Here is a 25826-nt window from a genome sequence, read left to right on the forward strand (position 1 = left end):
AACTGCTTCCTGTTTCTTAAAGTGATGGTTTGGAGTAAAATGCACCCTAGGTGCATGGAAAGAACAAAGAACATTGACCTGATAATACAAGCATTTATCAAAATGTGTTGACCTGATAATACAAGCATTTATAAAAATTCAGCAAAACTTTTTCATACTCTTGCATGAAACTCGCGTGATGGCAACAGCTGGGTAAACACAGAAGTAGCGTCGAGGCAACGCTAGCGTTAGCAGCAGAGGATAGAAGCTATCAGGCAAATGTTCTTTTAAATAAACTCCTGGTGTACTTACAAACTTTCAAATGCCTCATTTTGTGAGTACAGACCCTATGTGTACTACTGCAGAAGTTTGGTAACATTCCATGCATTATTAGTGGGATAATTTACGAGATATACAAAAATGTACCATTCGCGCTAGCACTAAGCCATTCGGCTGATAGCCCTATCTTGACCAATGTTGACCATCGCTAAAAATGCTTCTGAGGAGATGTTTGGCTGGATGTCATGGTGGAAATGACCTAGGGTGCATTTTACTCTGAACCATCACTTTAAACAGCTTTTCAACCTATTCAACACCACTCCTCTGATGCCATAAATGTATCAAGAAATATACATATTATCATAGTTTTATGTGTTATTTTACTTTTAGGATGTAACAGAAAGAGAGACATGTCAGCACGTATCAAGCAGACATGATGAGGCCTTCTCTCACTGCTTCTGTGTACCAGTCTTTACATTTAACAGCAATGCAATGTAATTAGGCAGAACTGAATGATTTTGATGAGCAGCAGGACTCCGGAGAGGAGGTGGACTCTGTGTTTTACATTAATGATGCTTGGTGCTCAATCAGTCAAAGGGCAATCATTCCCTGATGTCTAAGTTTTATGATGTCGGCCATGTTGTCTGTGCAGAAATGTTTACGTTTCGTTGCTGCATCTTCCTCCTGATGCAAATCTAAAACACACAGGAATTAACTAGCGTTTTGTTTTGTTTGTCTTGTTTTTCTTGTGTAGCAATTGGGCTACAACTGTTAAAAAAAACATTTGACATGGCTTATATTTATTTAATTATTTTTACATTATGCCATACATTAGTCTGCTATCCTATTTCAATATGTTATACTGTGGTTGTTGCAGTTCGGTATATTCATAGTGCATTCCAGTATATGATGTATATTGTGTATTCCATAGCTACATCTAATGTTTATGTATATCCCTGTATATTTAATTTGTTTTGGATAACCAACTGCTGTTACACAACGATTTCCCACTTTTGGACTAATAAAGTACATCTATCCGTCTATTTATACAAACGGGGCAATATGTTCAGTGTATTTCCATAAAAGTGGCCACATAGACATATCAGTACTGTTTATACTTTACCTTTATTTGTCCAATTGTGTTTGTTATAGCTGTTATTTCATTTCTGCGTAGGTGCAAACAACAGCAGGCCAGTTCATTGAAAGGGCACACATACATCTGATTCTGATTACGATCACCTTCCTATTGCATCATAATGAGCACACTCATTTCCTTGAGTCTTTAGCTGTTGTGAGTCTCTGCGTGCAGCTGCTTTATTTGTGATGTTGGTCAGTGTCTCTCTCCACATCACACCACCGTGGAGCGCACGTGCGCCCGCTGTGAAAACGTGACGGCGGCTGTCGCATGATGGCTCGGTCTCCGCGAGAACCAATAACGGCGCGGAACCGGAGCGAATGTGGACATATTTGCGCTTTGCAGTTGGTGTGCGGAATTTACTGACAGCGCCGAGTCCAATGGCAGCTGCGCGAAGTGCATTGTGGGAGGCGTAGTCGGACAGCTTATTCACCGAGGTACAGCGGCGAGCCGTCTACTACGTGTCCCAGAACACACTGCGGCATTTGAGTTGTGCGTGTATGCGAGGCAGAGGCAGAGAGAAAGATTTGGGAATTCGTCTGCAGACTTGGAGCTGCGCTGTTACACTATAATGGTAAGTCCACAAACTAAAACCCAGCCGTGGTGTTAAATAATTATCGTAGCTAACTATAAAACAACGGCCGTTGGTGGCTAGCGGAGTTGGTCAAAGACCGTTGGCAGCAGCGATTGTTGCTAGAAAATGTAACGTTCGCTAGCTAAGTTAAGCTAGCAGATGAGCCACTTTAGCTAGCTAATTATCGCAGTTTTTAAACGGTTGTTGACAAGATGACGGTCGATAAGAAAGTGCACGGCGGGGTGTCGTTTATTGTAGCTACCTCGCGTAGAACCGTTACACTCTCTACCATGCTCCCATATTTGGTGTTTGGACGTTTAGCTAGCTAGCTGTCAGTATTCAACTTTCGTCCGATGTGTGCGTGCGTGTGTTCCGCCCCCCTTCTCTGTGCCGAGGCTGCTCTTTACGGGAATCTCCTGGCTGGTGAAGAGAGACAGGGACGCGGCTTGGAGCGGATTAGAGGTCCTGGATAGTCGCAGATTCTGTAACCTATTTCCATATGAACCAGCAGTCGGCATACCTTTCTGTTTACATCAGCATCTAGTTGTCCGGGTCACTGGTTTTTGGCTGTCACTTTCCTCTCTTCTCTTTGTCTGTGTTGCTCCCTCCCTCTCTGCCTCTCAGCCTCCCCCCTGTGTGTTTGAGGGGTTGCAGATGCTGGTCACTTTTTACAGTTTCCCTCATTAAATTGTTGATCTGACTCTGGGTCAGTGCTGCCTTGAGTCTACAGACAGCTGTTTTATGTCTATTTCCTCAGCTGTACGTCTCAGGAGGAGGATCACTAACTCCAGCGAGAGTGCAAAAAGTAATCAGTGCATGCTCTTGTAGTGCATACATGTACATTTGTACAATGTACAATTTGGACAACCAGAACTGGTTACTGGAAGTAACTTTACTTCCGCAAATCTGAACTGTGCATGTCGTACTTTTCTATGTCACGTTTAACAGGAAACCTCCAAGTAGGGACAGAACGATGGTGGATTTCATCATTGATCGCCATATAAATCACTCACAATATGTTGATTGTGGTGGGTTTCCTACCCTTATTTTTAAAATATGTATCCTTTATTTATACAGGGAGATGTTATTTATGATCATCTTATTTGAGATCATCTGATTGTTTTTCACTAAAAAGGATGTTGACTAAAATATATCTTATGTGACGTAATAAAAATATTTGCTTCTTAACAAAATGTAAGTGATACCTCTATGTTTAAGTGCCATTTTAATCATTTTAAGCATATTTTGATTATTGGGTTGATATCGTGAATCTCAAATTATTTGGGCAAGGATAATCATGACAAACGATGTTAACATCGCCAGCATATTTAAGATATTTGATTGTTTTTCACAAAAAAAGGATGTTCACAAAAAAATGTGTGTACTTTCTGTGACTTTTTATAATAAATTATAAATCTATTCCAGTATGTTTAAGTGAACTTTTCAGAACTTTTAAGCACATTTAGATGATTATTGGGATATTATCATGAATCTCAATTATTTTATTTCATTATTTCATTTCATGTTTCAAATGTGCTTGGAGTCTGATTTTACTCACCAATCCACTTGAACAAAGTAAACCATTTAATTGCTTTTATGACTAAACTGGGATCATTGTGTTTAGTTGTCTTTTTAAGCTTGAGGCCAGTTAAGTAGGTCAAACATAGATTTAACAGCAGTATCTTGGCTGTAAAAGTCCCATGATGCACTCTCATGGCACTAACTAATTTTCAGCAGCTTTAGTTGTACTGAAGCCAGTGGCAGTCACCAACATTTCTTGAGCCAAATGTGGATGTGTGTTTTTGTTTGTATTCTGATTTCAGTCAAGCTCGCAACATATTCCTCCCAATCCCCTCCTCACTAACGCCCCCTCTCCTTGTCCTCTTACCTTTTCCTAGGCCTAGCAGTCCAGCCTACTGTGCATTTTCGTGTGCTTTGGGTAATGAGTAGTGGTAAGACGCCTTGCCACAACCGATACCCCGGAGGAGGAGCAGCAGCAGCCGCCACAGCAGCCATCTCCAGCGACCCCCCCACCCCGCTCCAACAGACTCCGTCAACCGGGTGAGAAACATTAGTGCAACTTGGAGAACGACATTAATTAAATACCCACATTATACTCCTGTTGTGTGATGTATTCCTGCTGTAATTGCTCTATTTGTTTTAATAAGTTTGAAGTGTAACTCCATACCGTCTCTTTACCAATGTATCCATCTATCCGTCCAACCTTTCTTTCTTCACAACAGAGCATGATGGAGGCTTCATTTGGCCCTACCTTTGCAGCTGTGGCTGCTGGAGCAAAAGGTCCCTTTTTCTGCCTTATGGCTTCTCTTTTCTTTGATAGTCACTGAAGTACTCCATTATTCTGGCATTCTGTTTTGAGAATTTGCCCTCATGTGTTTGCAGCAGAAGCATCCAGCACCTACAAGCAGCATAGAAGAACTCCCTCTTCCTCCAGCACTCTTACATACTCTCCCCGCGATGATGACGACGGAATGGTACACTCTCACACTTTTACATTTTATGTTTTTCTTCGTCAGCCTAATTAAAAATCAAGTTAAAAATCTCAAATGTAGAGATTCCTGAAGCAGAGCCTTGAGTTATTTGAGGTGTTTTCCACCGAATTTAGATTCATATATGAGGCGGTGTGAATAGAACGTGACATCTTCTCTCCACTGCCTCTCATCCTCCTCCAGCCTCCTATTACTCCTCGGAGGTCAGATTCAGCCATCTCAATCCGATCTCTCCATTCCGAATCCAACATGTCTCTGCGCTCCACGTTCTCTCTGCATGAAGAGGAGGAGGACACGGTACGACACCTAGCACTAACATATACACCAGCAAAGATAGGCAAGCAAATACTTAGACATGGAAAAGCACTCGATTTTAGACGTGGAACCACATTACAGACCTATGTGTTTTTGTGTGCAGGAGCCCCAGGTGTTTGCTGAACAGCCATCCGTAAAACTGTGCTGCCAGCTGTGCTGTAACGTCTTCAAGGACCCCATCATCACCACATGTGGGGTAGGTTTTTTCTGTCCTCTGCAGCATTCCTGTAATTATCTTTTATTATTCTTAGATAAACACCATTGGAACCAAGGGAGGTGGAGTTTAGTAAATGGTTATTTGTGTTTCATTTCACCATGCCTGTTCTTCCTTCTTCCTCAGCACACCTTCTGCAGACGATGTGCCTTGACTTCAGGTGAGATTGAATAGTAGTATAGTATGATAGTAGTATTTCCATTATCGAAAAGTATCGATGAAAAAGCTAGAAAACCTAGAAAAAGCTGTCGTGTGGACAAGTGAAAAATATATTTAACAAAAAAAACCATACAGAATACCAAAATATGTTTGATTTATTTATTCTTTATTAATGCAGGGAGACCTTGTGATTTAAGATGATGTCAGTGTTTTTCACTAGAATGTTCACAAAAACAAGATGTTTCTTATCTGTGACGCAATAAAGATATTTGTTTCTAACTAAATTAAAGTGATTACATTATGTTTCAGTGCCGTTTTAAGCATATTTTGACGACTATCGGGACATGAACTTTTCAATCACCTCATGCTTCATGACTGTGCCTGGAGTTAAAACTGTAGTTAATTCTAACCTTGTGTCCGTTGGTTCTCCTCACAGACAAGTGCCCAGTGGATGCAGCAAAGCTTACGGTTGTGGTTAACAACATCGCAGTAGCCGAGCAGATCGGAGAGCTGTTCGTTCACTGTAAATACGGCTGCAGGGCCACAGCCAGTGCTGCAGGCGGGGCTGCCGCCTCCCCCTCCACAGTTGCTGGGAAACCCGGAGCGTACGAGGTGGACCCACTGGGCTGCCCGTTCACCATCAAGCTGGCATCACGCAAGTAAGGACTCATGCTGAGTTCGCACTGGACACGGAAGTCTCGTGCGAGGTTGTTCACCGGAAGCGTATTTCTCAACAATGCACAGATAGTGGATGGATTTTTAACTTTTATCAAGAGGGAGGTGAATCGGGAGAACATCAGGGGGAAAGTGAAAGAGGGGACAAATGTCAAAACTGTGGGATGCATAAATATTTATCATTAATCAGAATTAGATCATTTATATAATTTAAATAGTTGATAGTAGATTATCAGTGCATCTTCAGTGCATCAGATTCGCTTGTTGCTGGGCATCGCTCCAAAAATCATGGCCCTTCACGTTACATCCATGTCCTTTTTAACAATATATATTTCTCATCTCTGTAGAGAACACGAGGTCAGTTGTGACTACAGGCCAGTCCGCTGTCCCAACAACCCTTCCTGTCCACCGCTACTCACGATGAACCTGGAGGCTCACCTCAAAGAGTGTGAGCACATCAAGTGTCCACACTCCAAATATGGGTGAGTAAAAAACACACTTTCTTTCACTGTAACTCAATTTATTTTACAGTCCAAAATAACAGGTATTCTCCCCGACAGCTGCACGTTCATCGGCAACCAGGACACGTATGAAACACACCTGGAGGTGTGTAAGTTTGAGGGTCTGAAGGAGTTCCTGCAGCAGACTGATGACCGGTGAGCAAACGTACTCAAACTGTGGAACTGTAACAGAAATTCACTTTGCTGAAGACCTGAGTGTTCAAATATAAAATATAAATGTGATAAAGTAATCATTGTCTCTGACTTCTATCGAATCTCCTGACCTTTGACCCATTTAGGTTCCATGAGATGCAGCTGACTCTAGCCCAGAAGGACCAAGATATTGCTTTCCTGCGCTCTATGTTGGGCAAACTATCTGAGAAGTTAGATCAGCTAGAGAAGAACCTGGAGCTCAAATTTGGTAAGACACAGCAGAGAAAGAAGTTCAAGCCAAACAAGCACCGACACTTAAACACTTACTGTGTTCTAATCGAAGGCAGCGGTCGGCCTTTACTATGAATCCAGAAGTGTTGTAGGCACTTCTATTTAAGATGCAAACTGTACTTAAGGCCTTACATCAGTGTCGTACAGTATTTTGTAAAAAAAAAAGATCAATAGTAAGGATCTCATTACTTAGTACCTGAGTTTGGGTATGTGAATCGATATCAGGGGAAAGAAAGATGGCTTTGTTCATCTCGATTTGCCCATTTCCCTCTGATCATGTCTCATTTCTGCACTGCGCCCCAATTAAAACATGATTTTAAGATCTCGTAGCTGCGGATGGATAAATATTGACAGGAAAATTGATTGGAGAAAGTTGTATAACCCCAATGGACCTCTAAGCACAGCATCCTTACTGTGTTTGTATCTCAAACTTATTGCGCCTGTGTGTCTGTTTCAGATGTGTTGGATGAGAACCAAAGTAAACTGAGCGAGGACCTGATGGAATTTCGTAGAGATGCTTCCATGCTCAATGTAAGTGTGTGTGTGCACCTTTGCAGAGAGAAAGAGACAAAGTGTGTGCATCTATGTTTGAGAAGTTTGAGTTAGTTAGCCAGAATAAAAGGATGAGAGTAGGTGTTCGGTAGAACAATTCCCCTAAAGCACCTGTCTCTCTGCAGGATGAGCTGTCCCACATCAACGCCAGGCTCAACATGGGAATCCTGGGCTGTAAGTATCTACCCGCCTGTCCTCGTTTTTTTCACCTCTGTTAGTGGAGGAAAACATCTCACACTTCTGTTAACTTGAAATGTAAAATCCAGCTCTGACTATCTTCTCCGGTCATTCCTTCATCCTCTCCCTTACTCCCACTCACCTATCTTGTCTCTCCCTTCCTCCTCTCCTCATCAGCATCTCCTCCTGTTGTAGCTTCGATTATACCTAGGGATGCACGATAATTATCGGACCGATAATTATCGGCCCGATAATAGGAATTATGACGTCAACCCGATAAATCCGATACAATTATTAATACCTCCGATAATCCGACGATAGGATGTTTGTGTTAAAACAGTCATACGGGTGGATTGGGATGAGGGACGTTAGTTTTTTTCTAGGCGCCTCCCGTTTAGCATGTGATGTGGTTACTGTGGTATCACAGGTTTCGGAGGAGGGAGTTAATCCACAAATCGAGCGCTCCCTTCTCATGCCTGGCTGTGACGTAGAGGCTGCGAGCGAGTGGAGGAGGAAGACTAGTAAACAAACACGCATGGCGTCTGTAATGTGGGACTACTTCAAAGTTTCTGAGGAAACTGAATCGCTTGCCATTTGTAACAAATGCAATGCAGAAGTTCCAAGAGGAGGGAAAAAGGCATCGAGCTTTAATACATCCAACCTTAAAAGTCACCTCGCACATCACCATCGCTACGACGGTGTGTTAAAAGCGTATGAAGACGCCGGCGCCGCTAAAGAAGCAGCGAGCCCGTAGCTTAGCGTTTTGATGCACGGGTGAAGTAGCGGTCCTTGTACCTCGGGTCCAATATAGTTGAGAGATAATACAGTGGCTTTTCCTCGATGTCACCAAAACGCGTTTCCACTGCTTTTAACGGGGTTTCCTTTGATGTTTTCACTCCGTGGTCTGTTGGTAACGTTTGTTTTAGCAGTCGCGTCAGCGCTTGAATGGAGGGGATCACATCCGCAGTAGTGGCTGTTGCTTTGCTGATATTTCTGCCTATTACCGTAGTTTACATTTCTGTGTGGATCAGGACCAACAGTTTAATGTAGCAGCACTTGTGTGTGCATATCCCATGCTGCTCAGGGAAAGTTGTCATTGACTGACTGACTGACTCACTTACATATTTATTTGAAAAAAATAAATATTGTCATTTTATTGAAGAGTCAAAACTGTTCTTGGCTTTCTTTTGTTCATAGTAATAATTATCATGTCACTGTGATACATCTGGTTAGGTGTTTGGTAAAAGGCAAAGCTATGCTAAATCTACCTAAGCTTAGTCATTAGTGTTTTTGACCTGAATTTGATCTGAATATACATTCAAAAACGAATAACAATATTATCGGTTATCGGTATCGGTATCGGTCCCGAGGAGCAGAAAGTTATCGATATCGGTATCGGCTTCAAAAAATCAATATCGTGCATCCCTAATTATACCCCTCCCTTGTTTAGCTTCCAATGAGAAACACATAGCCAGTCTTACCCGTCTCTGTGCCTGTGTGTAGCATACGACCCCCAGCAGATCTTCAAGTGTAAGGGGACATTTGTTGGTCACCAGGGTCCCGTTTGGTGTCTGTGTGTCTACTCCACTGGAGACCTGCTCTTCTCTGGATCATCAGATAAGACTATCAAGGTAAAAAACATCGACCGACATTAGCACTGTGTTCTCGGGGCCGACTGTTGCCGTAGGGGAGAGCTTTCAAACTCACGGATGTATTAACTTCTAGCAACACACCACACCAACACAATCCTTTTTGTCTTTTTAGCGCCTGAACGCAGCCTTCACCCACCTACTTCTCCATAGATTGAGATTACTTCCACCCACAACCTTTTTTTTGTATTGGAAATCTGAAATTATAGATTTGCTTTACTTCTAATTTACTAACTCAAAAGTGAGAAAACATCATTAGTGGACACAAAAGAAATCCAAAATATCACCTTAGGCTTTTTTCAGCTCAAGTTTGGTTGTACTTCAAGTATGAGGTACTTATCGGTAGTCAGTGTATTTCCAACATTAGATAGTGGTTGGCACTCCCCGAAGAGCAAAGTTACACGCTTACAACACAAATAAACACCTGACGTTTGTTTGTGTAATTGTGTGACGTTGGTGAAACCAAAGTAGCACTTAAAAACTAATTTCATCAGCACATCTTCTGTCTTATATTTGATCGTGTGGTCAGTTACAATTGACTATTGTTTGTAAACTTGCCACCGAAGGCACCGTGGTTACATAACCTTGGAAAAGAGCCACAACTTAAATGTGTATGTGCGTCATAGGTGCACTTTGGCACTTAAACTAACAGCAGCACACCCCTGGTAGTCAGCTGTTTGGCCGGTGGCCGGCGTTTATCACAGCTGATGAGAAAAGCGACACAGCTCTCTCTCGCTGCATCGCCATGTTTTGTAGGGCCAAACCAACCAATCGCATGTTAGTACAACATATTATTTTAATGTTGAATATTTTTATGATTGGTTGAATCAACAAAGACGAAATAAAAATCTTTAGAATTGTTTTATTGAGGGTGAAGGGTGGATACTAGGTTGGTGGGGCAGGCGGAGCATTTGTGAGGCATTGTTCCCCGTGCCCTGCCTGCAACTGGCCTCGGGCTGAAAGGTGCACACACTTTTCTTTGTGCCTTTTTAGCGTTATGTCAATCCGCCTCCTCTCTTGCTCTCAGGTATGGGACACCTGCACCACCTACAAGTGTCAGAAAACCCTCGAGGGTCATGATGGCATCGTGCTGGCACTGTGTATCCAAGGGTAATAAAATACACACCGTAAAGAACACACACTGTGATCAAAAGATACATGTCAACTGGGAATGAGTAGCCCTCTCTGCCCAAAGCATGACTCGTTATATTTGTCTCCATAGAAACAGGCTGTACAGTGGCTCCGCAGACTGCACCATCATCGTAAGAAACCTTCACCTCCGTGCTTCCTCTATTTAAATTTGCACCCAAAACAAGTTGTGTTTTTGTTGAACTGTTGTGTGCGTTGCTGTTTGGCATCTTGATCAGGTGTGGGACATCCAGACCCTGCAGAAGGTCAATACTATCCGTGCCCATGACAACCCTGTATGTACACTGGTCTCCTCCCACAACATGTTGTTCAGCGGCTCCCTCAAGGCTATTAAGGTACAGTTATGGTACATGTGTATGTTGTTGTTTCTTCATTTATTTTTCACTCAAGTCGAGGTTTATTTCAAGTACGTTATCGTATAAAAGTGCCTCAGCTCACTTTACGGCTCTGAAAAGAAAAGAAAACTAACATACATACAATTAAAAGATCCCGGTAAAATGGCAATTCATTCTTTGGACTCATAAGTAACCAGAAGAATGTAGGAATTTGCTGCTATATGATAACATAAGAAGTTAGCCCATGTAGTACTTTGTCAGGGTGAGTTCTTTTCAGTCTTTCAGAGATTAATTCAATTCAGCTAAAGAGAAACTTTACGGATTCTGGCTTCATTACAGAGACTGTGAAAAGCTCTAGGATTAAATAGATGAAGGCAGGTCAACTATTTGGGTTCCAATTCATTGAGTAGATATCTGGTTTTCAATTTTGTAATTGTTGTCTTTTTTTTTTCTGGATTACAAAATGCATAAATTGCACAAACCCTTTGGGAAATCCTTCTTATTCAATAAGAAATATAAAGACAAGCAACAATACTGTAGAATAACATGGTCTGAAATGATGAATTCCTTTTATTAAACCAAAGGTCTGGTATTGCAGTGCTATGTCGTCCGTTTCAGCTGAGAAGGGAGAAATGTCTGGCTGACTCCTTCTCGAGTTATGCCATGGAAACGAGCCAAGCCAGAGTCCGGCTTAAAGTCCGAGTGCAACCATTATGGGGTTTGGGCCAAGAGAGCTGCTTTATTACACACAGGCTCAGAACGCCGCCGTTGAGAGGAAGAGCAAAAACAGCACTTACGGACTCATCATGACACATTTTGTTTAGTGTGTGACAGAAGAATCTTGTTGCTATAATGACATGAGTCTGTGCTGCCTACGAACCAGAAAATGGTATTCAGGACAGCAATACTGTTAAAAATACCATGTTATTGTAACTTATGTACAGAGAAGAAGCAGACCTAAGATGGAGCTTTAGGGTTGGGTTTATTTTTTTGCCAGTCTGGTGTACAAGCTTTATCTGCTAATTTGTAATTATAACATGCTCTGATAAAATAAAAAGTAATCTACATCAGCATGGCAATGTGACAGAGTTGTTCTCAAAGACAACTGAAACTGAGTCAAACATGAAGGAGGTGAGGTGTAAGACATCCTGGTGAGATGGCACAAGGGAGATTTCAGTGGAATAGTTTCAACTAATTAACAGGAAATCATTTTATTTAAGGGACCTTTAGTTTTGAATGAAGACGCAAGTGAGTAAATGTCGCTGAGTGAGGAGAGGAGGAAAGGCAGACAGTGGAGCAATAGCTGTAGCCTTATCTTTGTTGTAACCATGGTGACAAGCTGTGTGTGTGTATTGTGTGTGTGTGTGTGTGTGTGTGTGTTGTGAGGTCAGTCCACTTACACAGGGACTTTCCTTTCTTACCCAAGGAGTGCTTCCTCCCGTCACCCAGTTTCTCTATTTCAGCTCGGTGACATCATGCACTTCACCAGTGTAGCCGCCCAGCTCGGCTCAATAGTGTGTGTGAGTGTGTGAGTGTGAGTGTGTGTGTGAGTGTGTGTGTGTGTCAGTGTGTGTCACATATTTGAAAAGGGAGTACAAGCAAGTTGTAACACTAACACAATAAGTTTAACTCCAGCTGTGATTTCTTGAATAAGCAGTTTTTTATTCTCTTGTGTTGTTTTAAGTTCACTAAGGTTTTTTTTTATGTATGAGTTTTCAAACATAAAAAATCTCCATAAGCCTTATTTGTGTTGTGTGTGTGTTTGTGTGTTTGTGTGTGTGTGTGTGTGTGTGTGTGTGTTTGTGCAGGTGTGGGACATCGTGGGTACGGAGCTGAAGCTGAAGAAGGAGCTGACGGGTCTAAATCACTGGGTTAGAGCGCTGGTGGCCTCCCAGAACCACCTGTACAGCGGCTCATATCAGACCATCAAGGTAGGCGGAGGGAGGGTATATTACACACAGTTCACATTCCTGTTTGCAACTGTAACGAGGCCCAGCGGGCCTGACAAGCTTTGGAGTTCTCCATATGCTGAAGTATATACAGATATAAAAGAGTTTGTGCCTTTGAACAAGAGCAAAGTGTAAAGAGTTTAAAGTGTGTTTATTTGCTGTAAAAGTAGGCTTCATATGTTAGCATGTCTGGCTAACTACCCTTCTGTACCAAAGTACATTTTTTTAATATTTGAAGGTTTTATTGCTATCAGCTTTCAGTGTCTGTCTTTATATTTTATATCATCATGACCCTAAATAATTTTGGGAATTTGAATAATATATTGGATAAACTAGTTACTCCTCCTTTTTTTTTTAAATTAAAACAACTTTGAGGAATGTAAGACATCAGTGTGTGCTACTATTTGTGTGCAGCAAGCGGGAAAACAAGCTGTTTTTTGACAGCTAATTAATTGCCTTCAATAATATCCGTGTTTATACAGAATAAATAGATGTGGAAAACAAGAAGCTGCACAACGTTATGAAGGAAGCTTGGATCTGTTAAATCTGCCACCGCTATCACTGTAAACTGCATATGTGTTGTGCTAAAATGGGGAGCTTGATAGGCCTAGCAACAGTAACTAAGGATGGTGGGCTTTAGGAAATGGTCAATTGAGGATAAGGCTGGATTAATATTTTTCTTACCACCAACACAACTGTGGATGTTGTGATCTGAATGTCTCCCCTCAGATGCATTTAATCAGCAGCATGGAGATTTGGAGGTGTTGTGCTTGGCACTCGCTGCAGATTCATCTGCCAGTGACAGATTTGAGTGGGATTTGCAAGATGGCTGGTTAATTTTGGAGACGGAGCAACGGAAAATAAAATAAAGAAAAAAGCCAGAGGAAGGTAGAGAGAGTTCATACTTGCTCCCTAGCTACAGTTGCAATCAGACATATTCAACCCCCCAAAGATTGGAGGGATTGAATGGAGTGAGACTTTTTTCAAAGAGCTTGGTTTTTCTTTGATGACTTCTTTATCAGTTAAGTGATACATCAATTCTAAATGTCTGATTTATATTCATGTGCAAAAGTTTATTTTGAGATTGCCAGCGGCGAGGAGTGAGGCGTCATATTTGTTGACACTGTGTAGCGGCTTCCGTCATGTGGTTTCACCTCTCAGCCTCTTGCAGCGGGTGGAGATACTTGCAGACTGGGGGGTGAAACTACACTTTTAGTACAGGAACCGTGATGCTGTGTGTGTGTGTGTGTGTGTGTGTGTGTGTGTGTGTGTGTGTGTGTGTGTGTGTGTGTGTGTGTGTGTGTGTGTCGTGTGTCGTGTGTGTGTCGTGTGTCGTGTGTGTGTGTCGTGTGTGTGTGTCGTGTGTGTGTGTCGTGTGTGTGTCGTGTGTGTGTCGTGTGTGTGTCGTGTGCAGTAAAAGCTGTTTGGATATACTGTGGTCCGTAATTGTCCACTCTATATAAAAAGGCCGTTGTGTCGTCTTCATTCGCTGTCTCAGTGTTGAAAGTAGTGTACACACAGTGTGTGTGTGTGGCTGTGTGTGTGTGTGTGTATGTGTGGCTGTCTGTCTGGAGTTGGTCACTAATGAATACCTCGGGGACGCTGTGGAAAGATGAAGAAGGGAACAGAAAGGAAGGCAAAGAGAGAAGACGTGTTGTGGGAATGAGGGCCGTCTGTGGGAGAATGAACGCAGGGACAGATGATGCTAATAAGCCCAGCAGTTAGTCTCCAGCCAGCACTTTGTCGGAGAAGTCATTTAGAAAATGTTTTGCCGCAGAAATTGCTGTGACAAATGTTGCCAAATATGCAGTGAAAAAATAGTCCTTTGAACATTTTGGCAATGAAATAACTCTGGACGCAGAGGAACATCAAAGCTCAGTATTTGATCATTAAACTGTTTTTGCACTGATTTGTTTATTTTCCTTTTTAAATGCAAGAAATTAACATCTTTGATAAATTGGACTCATTAGTTTGCTTGTACGCTGTAGCGACTGTCTATCAAAAATAATTGGCACTGCTGAATAGTTTCCCCAGTAATTAATAAGACTGCCAAGAATTTTCTTCTGTTATTTAGCATTTTAAGATGGTGTATAATTTAGTTCCTCTGTCTGCAGTAAGAATACATTTCCTTACAGTTGATGTTCCCGCTGTTTGTCAGACTAAATAAGTATTTTGAAGATGCCTCTTTGGGCTCCAGAAACTTGTGATTTGTATTTTTTTAATAATAACTGTATGTTCAATCCAAATGCAGCTGCCAGTCTTTGCACTCATGCTCGGTGTCGGTAGCTTGAGTGAAGTCTGGTCACGTATTTTGGTAAAGAGACGGATGATTTATGAACGAGTAGCATGTCTCCGTCTCTGAATTGCATTCTGTGGCCTGTTTTCACTGCTGCACTGTGATTGGCCGGCGAGACCAGCCGATCTAAACTCGTGATCACTCCTCTCTGTGTTGCCATGGAGATGAAAATTGACAACTTGCAGCTGTTGAACGACTCACTTTTTCCACTGCTGATATTGTGCATGTTTATATGCGTTTATCCCTTCCTCCCTTTTTTTATCCTCTGCCTGACTACCCTTTTTCTCTGTCCGTCAGATTTGGGACATCCGCTCTCTGGAGTGTGTTCACGTCCTGCAGACCAGCGGGGGCAGCGTCTACTCCATCGCCGTCACCAACCACCACATCGTCTGTGGCACCTATGAAAACCTCATCCATGTAAGAGGCACACATGATTTGTTCTTTATTTTCATTTGACTTTTCTTCATTCCTGCCTCATGAGGGAAACCAGAGTGCGTCTCGCCCTCCTCTCGCAAGGCATGAGGTCGTTTCTGGCCCCCGTTACACTCCTTTTTTCTTTTTTTGCCCCTTTGAGTATTCAGATTAGATTCCCAGAGAGCATATCCCCTGTAAAGATTAACACCAAACAAAGATCTGATCCAGAATGTCCACCCAACCACAATTAATCTTAGTTTAACTCTTATCTCACAAATCCAAATGTGTAGGAAAAAAACAGCGTTTGCACTAATGGTGTTTGTAAAGCTGGGGATGATGCTGACGAAGGTGTTTGTCCTCTCTAGGTGTGGGACATCGAGTCTAAAGAGCAGGTGCGGACCCTGACGGGTCACGTGGGAACCGTTTACGCCCTCGCCGTCATCTCCACCCCCGACCAGACCAAAGTGTTCAGCGCCTCCTATGACCGCTCACTGAGGGTGAGGACGCACAGCGAGTCCATTTTTCTGTGTTTTGTCAAAAAATGAATGAATATTTGGTTGGTTCAACTTGGTGAAAGTGGAATATAATATAAATATTTTATATATTTTTATGGTAGCTTTAAGGACATCAGAGCAACTTTCTTGATAGGGAAGCCACATGAAAGATACTGATATCATGGAAAACCATATTTATCAACGATAGAAATAAAATATGAGTAGAATGCACATTGAACAGGTTTCAGCAGTAAGTTGTTAGTTGTCATGGTGACAGCACGTCAGTCAGGCCATAAAGTCCTGCTGGGAGAGTAGAAGTTCAGCATGTGTGTGACATCCTTATTGCTCATAATGAAACATACATGTGTTTATGTTGGTCTAGGTGTGGAGCATGGACAACATGATCTGTACCCAGACGCTGCTGAGACACCAGGGCAGTGTAACCGCTCTAGCCGTCTCCAGGGGGCGCCTCTTCTCCGGAGCTGTCGACAGCACCGTCAAGGTACCGCAGATCAGCCTTCATCAGCTGCTCCACCTACAGCATCATCAAACAAGTGTCAGAATAAAAGTTTCTCTCCCCCTCTCCCCCTCTGTCTCTCTCCCTCTCTCAGGTGTGGACATGCTAAACAACGGTTTGCTCTGCAGGAGTCCAGTCAACTTCACACGTCTTTAGGAACGGTAACCTATCCACATGATTTCCATTTTTTTTGTTTTTTTTGTTTTTGTTTGTGATTTAACGACAGCAGACCAATAACAAACAACACTTCACAATCGAGCTGCACCGGAACTATTTTATTAAGTGTTGCTTTTAAAACGTCAAACGAACTCTCCAACGCCTTGATCGACGCCCGATTGTCAGGGTCGAGGGTCAACTCGGGGGTCACGCCCTCAGTGACCCCCTCACCAAGGGGCGAGATAAGACGAGCTGCCTTACAGTTGCACCGCACGGCGCCAAAACCAAGACTGACTGGATGCTGCAGCCCTGCGACGCGAGCAGGAAGTGGAGAGCTTTCAGACCGGAGTCCTTCCTGCGGACACACCTGCCGTTTAAGAACTGTACTGATGATGCCTCATGCATACTGTTCTAAAGAAGTCTGAGGGCTGGTTTCACAATCACAGGGACACCGCAATCACTCCAAATGTATATGTTAGGTATCCCAGCATGCATCTGAACAAAGCAATTGCAATTGGGATGAGGTTAATTTATGCAAATTGAGTAGCATCATAGGAGCGAAGGAGTGCATGCTGCACTTCATTTGTGATTTAACTTTTCCTGCACTTTCACACCAGCTAGTGTATTGATTGAAACGTAGGCTGTGTAGCATTACGAATTAGTAGATGATCCAGAATGAGGGGTTTGTCCCCCCTCCGTCTTTATCATTGTGGTTGTCCCCCAGAACTCTGTGAAACCAGCCTTTATAAAACACCTTTTAATAGAAAACAAAAAGACAGATCTATAGATTTACTGAGTTTTATATTAGTGCCATGATAGAGCTGTATTCAGAGCCCTTAACGGTTGTACAGTTGTGTAAAATAAGATAGAGCCGGGACGTGTGCCCATGAGAGTGACTCACGCTGGCCTACATAACGGAGAAGGACGGGGGAGAGGGGAAGGCGGTCTGTGTGCATGTACGTGTCCGTTATTGTGTATGTACGTTTCAATGAGTGCCATATGTCTGGATGAAAAGCAAGGAAAGTGTCATTTTCTTCTTTCTTCCCCCTCTTTCTGCCTCCCCTCCCCCTCTAATATCTAACTTCAACTGGTTAGAATGACCATAACCACAGATAAACACTGATTGTTGTTTTATGACTGTAACACTCGATGGACCGACGGTGAAGACAAGCGAGGGATTGTGTACTAATTAGCCTTTAAACTCCCAGCAAATGCATAGAAAGTGGCATTGAGCTGAAGTGAAGTCCTGCTCTCCTAAATGATGTTTCAGGACCCATATTGGGTTGAAAATATAAAAAAAATTATATTATATGCCTGGGAGGTTAGTTTTAAGTTCATCCACACCAAATTTAGACACGCAGGCTGAATTAGTTTTTTTTTTTTTACAGATGTTGAGAGTTCTGTTGCCTTCATTTAATGCAGAAGTGCCACAGCTCACTGTAGTCCTGGTGAGAAAGGTAACGGGACGGGAGGAAGTGTCTTCACTGGTCACAGTTTCAGTGATTTCTTGTATACTTGTAATCATATAAGCCTGAGTTGATCATTGATCAATAAAACTGTTGTACACTTTGAGAGCTGTTGATGTGATTTATTTGAATGATAAAAAAGCTTATGGAATGTGTTATTATGTAACATAACTATGAAACAACCTGTTTTTATTGCTCTTATTCTTTTATCTCCAACAAACCACATGGACCTCAACATTTCAAAATTAATGTTGACTTGCGATAGTATATTTGTTAAATTTCGACATGCTATAGTATGACTTTTTTTCAAAATATTCGACCATAATTTTTCATAACTATTATAGGGATACTATACTCAGACGTTGTATTACATGTGATATTATGGCTTTTTATGAGTTTTTATTAGATTTTTAGTACTTTCTATGAATATTTTCGACTGACTTTTTTTCTAAAATGTCGACATGCTATAGTATGACTTTTTTAAAAACAGACTATAATTTTTCATAATTATAATAGAGATACTATACTCAGATGTCAATTGACATATGAATCGATAGCTTTTTATTAGATTTCTAGTACTTTTTATGAATATTTTAGACTGACTTTTTTTCTAAAATGTCGACATGCTATAGTATGACTTTTTTTCAAAATATTCAACCATAATTTTTCATAACTATTATAGGGATACTATACTCAGACGTTGTATTACATGTGATATTATGGCTTTTTATGAGTTTTTATTAGAATTTTAGTACTTTCTATGAATATTTTCGACTGACTTTTTTGGTAAAATTTCGACATGCTACAGTATGACTTTTTTTTCAAAATATTAGACCATAATTTTCATAACTACTTTAAACTATACTTAGACGTTGTATTACATATGAAACAATGGCTTTTTATGAGTTTTTATTCGATTTTTAGTACTTTCTATTAATATTTTCGACTGACTTTTTTTCTAAAATGTCGACATGCTATAGTATGACTTTTTAAAAAAACAGACTATAATTTTTCATAATTATAATAGAGATACTATACTCGGATGTCAATTGACATATGAATCGATAGCTTTTTATGACTTTTTATTAGATTTCTATTACTTTTTATGAATATTTTCGACTGACTTTTTTTTGTAAAATGTCGACATGCTATAGTATGACTTTTTTTTCAAAATATTCAACCATAATTTTTCATAACTATTATAGGGATACTATACTCAGACGTTGTATTACATGTGATATTATGGCTTTTTATGACTTCTTAAGTGTTTTTTAGTACTTTCTATGAATATTTTCGACTGACTTTTTTGGTAAAATTTCGACATGCTACAGTATGACTTTTTTTCAAAATATTAGACCATAATTTTCATAACTACTTTAAACTATACTTAGACGTTGTATTACATATGAAACAATGGCTTTTTATGAGTTTTTATTAGATTTTTAGTACTTTCTATGAATATTTTCGACTCACTTTTTTTCTAAAATGTCGACATGCTTTAGTATGACTTTTTTTCTAAATAGTGGGCCATAATTTTCATAACTATTATAGACATTCTATACTCAGACGTTGTATTACATGTGATTTTATGGCTTTTTATGACTTCTTAAGTGTTTTTTAGTACTTTCTATGAATATTTTCAACTCATTTTTTTTGTTAACTTTCGACATGCTATAGTATGACTTTTTTTTCTAAATATTTGACCAAAATTTTCCTAACTATTATAGGGCTACTATACTCAGACGTTGTATTACATGTGATATTATGGCTTTTTATGACTTCTTAAGTGTTTTTTAGTACTTTCTATGAATATTTTCGACTGACTTTTTTTCTAAAATGTTGACATGCTATAGTATGACTTTTTTTTCAAAATATTAGACCATAATTTTCGTCACTACTTTAAACTATACTTAGACGTTGTATTACATATGAAACAATGGCTTTTTATGAGTTTTTATTAGATTTTTAGTACTTTCTATGAATATTTTCGACTAATTCTTTTTCTAAAATTTCGACATGCTATAGTATGACTTTTTTTCTAAATAGTGGGCCATAATTTTCATAACTATTATAGACATTGTATACTCAGACGTTGTATTACATGTGATATTATGGCTTTTTATGACTTCTTAAGTGTTTTTCACTTTTTTTCTAAAATGTCGACATGCTATAGTATGACTTTTTTTAAAAACATTAGACTATAATTTTTCATAATTATTATAGAGATACTATACTCACATGTTAATTGACATATGCTATGATGGGTTTTTATGATTTATTAGATTTTTAGTACTTTCTATTAATATTTTCGACTCACTTTTTTTTGTAAAATTTCGACATGCTATATTATTACTTTTTTCAAAATATTAGACTATAATTTTTTATGACTATTATAGGGATACTATATTCAGACGTTGTATTACATATGGCTTTTTATGACTTCTTATTTGATTTTTAGTACTTTCTATTTTTGACACACTGTCTTTTGTAAAACTTCGACTTTTTTCAAAATATCTGACTATTATTTTTCATAACTATTATAGAGATACTATACTCAGATGTCAATTGACATATGAATCGATGGCTTTTTATGACTTCTTAATCATTCTTTACTTTAGTACATTTAGTTCTTGACTATTGTAGACATAGTTAGACTTTGTTTGACACACAACATGATGGCTTTTTTATGACTTTTTAATCCCTGGGCACAGAGCCCTCCTGCAGGACAAAAAGCCAACCTTCAGCATTGTGCTCTCTCTCTCTCTCTCTCTCTCTTACCTGTACACACAGGCTTCTGGGATCTGTTTGTCTATTCTGTTGTTGCTTTGATTAGTTAATCTGATTCAATAAATACTTTTCATATATTCAGCTGGGATCGTCTTGTCACAGCTCCTTCATCTGAGCCACCTATTCTGTTCTGCGTTGGCTGTAGCCTCAAATATACTGTACAAACATGACATAGAGGTATGTATCTTACCATCTAACTAAAGCAAACACATTGAAAATGCATTGCTGTACTGCAGACATGTGCTGCCCCCTGGAGGAGGACCTCAATCATCATCACAACACATGGGGAGGCTGAGGACGGGGGCAGTTTGTATAGAACATTTATTTATTCAGAGCAGATGGCCATAAGATGCAGTCACTGCAAGCACACCACTGTCCAGTCACTACAGCGCGCACACACACACGCACACACACACACACACACACTCTCACAGGTTTCACACAGTCAATAGCAGAGCAACACTTAACACACACACGGCCTCTCTCAAGCATTCACATACAGTCGCTGCAGAGCAGAGGAGACGCCGGTCCGGTGTCTGTCCAGATAAGCACAGGCGGAAAACCAAAGAAAAACAGCTTGGCTTCTTCTTTTGTTAAGAAAAAAAATGAACAGTACTTTTGTCCAACAACATATTTGACCATCTGTGTTTTTTGTTGTTTTTTTTCCTTCACCATCTGCAGTATTTTACCTTTGTAGCCCGACCCCGATCCCCACAAGCCTGGACCAGGTGACCAAAATGAGACCGGAGGAAGGAGAACGTTGCTTTAACACGACAGGGCCGAGGTTTTAAAAAAAGAGCGGCGTGTGCTTGAAGTTTGTGAGAAAACTAGGGTTGACCTTTGACCTCTGTGCAGCCTCTGATAAGGGGGAGGTTGCCATGGAGTCACATGCTAAAAAATAGAACCATCTGCAAGATTGTGTGTGAAGTGGCCAAAATGTAGCTGTCTTATTCAAATAATAATAGGGGGGGGCATACTTTCTTATGATGGCATATCAACTAAAAAAAGCAAACCAAGAGAGAGATCCTCATATATTGTACATACCCATCTACTGTAGTGTGGTCAGACCAAAATCACAAAGCAAGGCACATGTTTTAAAGAAAGAAGAAAGGAACAAAAAAAACACTGCATTTGAAATTATACAAAAATAACAAAACAGAAACAACAAGAATTGCTTATATTATACACATCGCCACACCTGGACACATTAGGCAGAGGAGAAATCAAATAAAATAATTTAAAAACACAAACGCATCCTGGAAAGATCCCAACACGGTATCCTACAACGATTCATCAGCTCGGACCACTGAAGCATGGAGAAGCAAACCGACTCGACACTCAGATTAGACCTGTTTACTTTGAAAAATAGTCTTCAGGGTGACACACACATCATAAATACACTTCTTTTTTCTTTTTTTTTTCTTGCAAATATCCATATATATAATCTCTATGTGATCATAATTTAAATACCACGACTATTCTCTGAATTCGTAGCCATTTCTATGTGTGGCTGCTTTATGGGACTGTGAAACCTGGATTTTGGAGAGCGCCGCCCTGCTGGATGTAGTTTTGAGGAATTTAAAGGGGCACTCCGCCAGTTTTACACATGAAGATAGGTTAGGTTTGTTTAAATCCTATTATTCTTAACTGAGAGCCCACGTTAGAAATGGAGGTCATGGAGATTGACGAAAAGGGTTTAATGAAAGATTCTACTGAGTTGCATCATGGGAAATGTAGGATAATTCACCACCCTTTCTGTGCAATACCAAACCACTGGAGTGCCACTTTAAACTTTACACTTTACACCGAAGCAAACCACCTAGCCACTAGCTCTGTTAGCACTTTTCTTTTTTTAATACCATGTCATGGCAACACACTGTGCTGTAGCTATGGTGATGCCAGTGAGGATGGTGAGGGTGATGATGTAGATTGTCATGGCAACACGGGGGTGGGTTGGTTAGGAGCGTGTGGGATGGAAAGAGGGACGGGTTTCAGTCTCATCGAGCATGAACGAGTACAGGGTCTTCAAAGTAGGGATGTCTGATCTCAGAGTCATGAAAACAGTGTTATTATAAACGTAGTAGTGTTTCCACCATCGCTTACATTTACTCTCTCCAGGCTGACAGTTTAGCATTACCTTTAAAAAATATCAGCATATTCATAGATTTAGGATTTTTAAACATTTCATCTGTCCTGTTTCACTCTGGGAATGATATTTCAGCTCAACTTTACATGTTGGATCAAAGGGAGCGGATACTTTGAGTTATATAAGTGGAATCAGTGCATCCCAACTTAAAAGTGCTTGAACAAATGAATTCATCCTCATCATTTCATGTTTTCTCAGTCATTGAATTGAACGTGGGGGAAACCTGAAGTGTCGCTACGCCCTCGTTTCCTATCCGGAGATAACAGCAGCTATCGGGAATGATTTGAAACTGTCGACACACGACTCTTGTGGTGCATTTGAGCCTGATCCGACCTTTGACCCTTCCTCCACTGCCGCCACCCTGAAATCCACATCCTGAAATCCCTCTCTTCCACTTATTCCAACATTATTTTTAAGACCTGACATCTTTTTTTTAGACAACGTGCTGCAGCCTCCCTCCCCCATTCCTCTGGTATGAATTTATATTGTGCAGGCTCCCGTGTGTGTGTGTGTGTGTGTGTGTGTGCGTGTGTGTGTGTGTGTGTGTGCTGGCTGCATGGGTCGTTGTGCTTACTCCCGTGTGTGTGAGTGTGTGTCTATGTTTGGGCCGATGATGAGTGTATGAATGCAGCCAGGACAGGAGAGTAAATTTGATCCTGAAATGTCCCACAAGCTCACGTGCACACGCCTGTCACACAGTCCCGATCTCACACACACACACACACACACACACACACACACACACACACACACACACAAACACGCACACACACACACACGAACACGCCTCAGGAGCTGAAGAGTCTCGTTTTGGTCACGCCACGGATAAAAATCTTTCCACCAAATCCTTTACATCATCACAACACCAGAGGTCACCATTCAGCACAGAACCAAGACATCAAACCAAAGAGCTAGAGATTCATATTTATCGGTATATTATATATATATATGTATATATATATATATATATTACTGTGCTAATGCAGGACTTTTTCAGTAGATATAAACTCTCCATGCTTAGAATGTACACATACCACACTATGATTCATGACACAGTTGGTTTCTTCAATCAGTATTAGTTGAGTTTGTTTGTTCGCCAACACGGCTTCGAGTCCACGTGGAGTTCTGGAAAGACCCACGCTGTGATTGCAGTCTCCTCCATTTTGTTGCATTTCTTCATCTCTCCATCTTGTGATTTTTTTTATTTTTTATTTTCTCACCACATCACTTGTTTTTGATCCTTTTTTTAAGTCCCTCTCTCTTTTGCCATTCTTCACTCTTGCCTTCTCTCTCGCCGTTTGTCCGTCCAACGCTCGTTATTTTCATCATCGGCGACCGGAGATGAGAGGATGAGGAGGAGGTGAGAGGAAGAGGAGGAGAGAGGAGGAGGTGAGAGAGTTTTCCAGGACGGCGAAGGACGGACGACGTGAAGAGCGAGGGGAGGACGAGCGAGGCGGAGAGAGGAGGATGAAGAGGAGGAGAGAGAGAGAGAGAGAGACACGGAGAGGCGTATTGCCTGTTGTGCAGTCTGAGTCATTCCTGATGCGTTGCCATGGAGACATGCTGACGGGATCCGGTGGTTACTCCAACATGGCGTCCAGCTGGTCGGCCAGGTCGTCAAACATGCTGCCGATGTCGTCGAGGATGCTGACCGTGGTCTTCTGCTCGGCCACGGAGCTAAACAACACACACAGAGAGCAGCGAATACGTCAATTCAGCATTTAAAGACCGTTTGCTAAACCCCGACCCCTTTGAGCTAAGTTCACAATCACATTTGTATTTGACTCACACTTATTACAGAATATATAAGTCGTTGTGATCGAATCCCATGTCTCGCGCTCTCATTGGCTGCAGCTCCCTGCCAGTTCCAGATGTTTAGCATGTCGAACATCTGGATTGTGTCTGGAGCCGGCTCGGTCACTATTAACTACACACTAAAAGTGTTTAGAAATCCCGACGGTAGGTTTTTCAACACCGTCATAAATGCAGACGCTGCTCTTTCTATGATGCTGTATTGATGTGATGTGTGGTAGTGACCAGCAGACGCCACCAGAGGGCGTCACTGAAGTTTAACAGGCAGCTGAGCATAGAGAGATGGCATCCATCCCTCTTTTGTTGCTTAAAAACTTCATAGGGGGAATTTTTTATTTATTAACAATAATTATAAGACTGTGTGTGAGTGTGTGTGTGTGTGTGTGTGTGTGTGTGTGTGTGTGCTTCTTACTCCTCCTGTCGCAGTATCTTATCCTCCACGGCCTGCAGGGCGGCCGCCAGCGACGCACTCGTCTCCTCCAGCTTCTGATGCACCAACGAGTCCACGCCGAAGTCCGGCGTCGTGGCAGCCGGCGCCATGACCCCGCCCCCCGTCATCCCACTGTCCACCGACACGCCCCCGATCGAAGAGCGAGGGGGCTTGACGGGTGGCGGGGTCGGGCTGGGCGTGGCGGGAGTCTGGGGCGTCGTGGGGGTCTGCGGCGTGTGGGGGCTCTGGGGGGAGGGGCTTAGCGGCTTGGCGTTCTGGAGGCTGGGGATGTTGGAGGGGGGGAAGCAGGGGGGCGAGCTGATCTGTCGGGCCACCGCCTGGTGCTGCTTGACCGGGGCGGGGGCCGGGCTCGGGGAGGGCGGGCTGGTCAGGGCGTGGATCAGCTTGGTCGGTTTGGGTGCCGTGGGCGGCGGGGCCGGTTTAGGCGAGACAGGTGGAGGGATCTTCTTTCCTTCCACTGCGGAAACGGAGGGAGAGAAAATAGAGCGGGTTAGATCACTGGAATAAAACCTCTTTCCCAGATTCCTCCGGCTCTAATTAAACGTGTAATTAAACCCTGCTGTGGGCCAAACAAGCAAACCAAGACCTTCACTAAGGTGGAGATGATTGCACATATGTGATGGAAGGAGGCCAAACTAAAATAGTTTCCTCATGTGTCCGATGGTCCCCGGTCTTTTTTAGTCATCATAACA

At 41.6% G+C, this 25826-nt stretch overlaps 2 protein-coding genes across 4 annotated transcripts in view; one reads left to right on the forward strand and one right to left on the reverse strand.

Moving 5' to 3' along the window:
* Nucleotides 1–3909: 3909 nt before the first annotated feature.
* On the forward strand, nt 3910–18035 carry traf7 (TNF receptor-associated factor 7; the record flags this gene model as incomplete). Its single annotated transcript, XM_084036502.1, is given in 22 exon segments — nt 3910–4005; nt 4008–4028; nt 4211–4268; nt 4371–4462; nt 4661–4774; nt 4896–4988; nt 5133–5166; nt 5602–5824; nt 6188–6322; nt 6401–6496; nt 6640–6761; nt 7242–7315; nt 7462–7510; nt 9017–9144; nt 10190–10272; nt 10385–10424; nt 10530–10646; nt 12455–12577; nt 15189–15308; nt 15671–15802; nt 16182–16301; nt 16411–18035. Coding segments are annotated over 22 exon segments (2085 nt in total). The 3' UTR covers nt 16426–18035.
* Nucleotides 18036–24295: 6260 nt separating this feature from the next.
* The window catches only part of caskin1 (CASK interacting protein 1), an 80669-nt gene continuing 79138 nt past the window's right edge, over nt 24296–25826 (reverse strand). For all 3 annotated transcript variants that reach the window (XM_084037989.1, XM_084037988.1, XM_084037990.1), the window contains 2 exons: nt 25096–25591; nt 24296–24548 (listed from right to left, as the gene is read on the reverse strand). In XM_084037989.1, the coding sequence (XP_083894115.1) occupies nt 24452–24548; nt 25096–25591 (593 nt within the window). In that variant the 3' untranslated portion in view covers nt 24296–24451. The remainder of the gene's footprint in view (nt 24549–25095; nt 25592–25826) is intronic.

Source organism: Eutrigla gurnardus (assembly GCF_963514095.1).
Source record: "Eutrigla gurnardus genome assembly, chromosome: 20".
Lineage (NCBI taxonomy): Eukaryota > Metazoa > Chordata > Actinopteri > Perciformes > Triglidae > Eutrigla > Eutrigla gurnardus.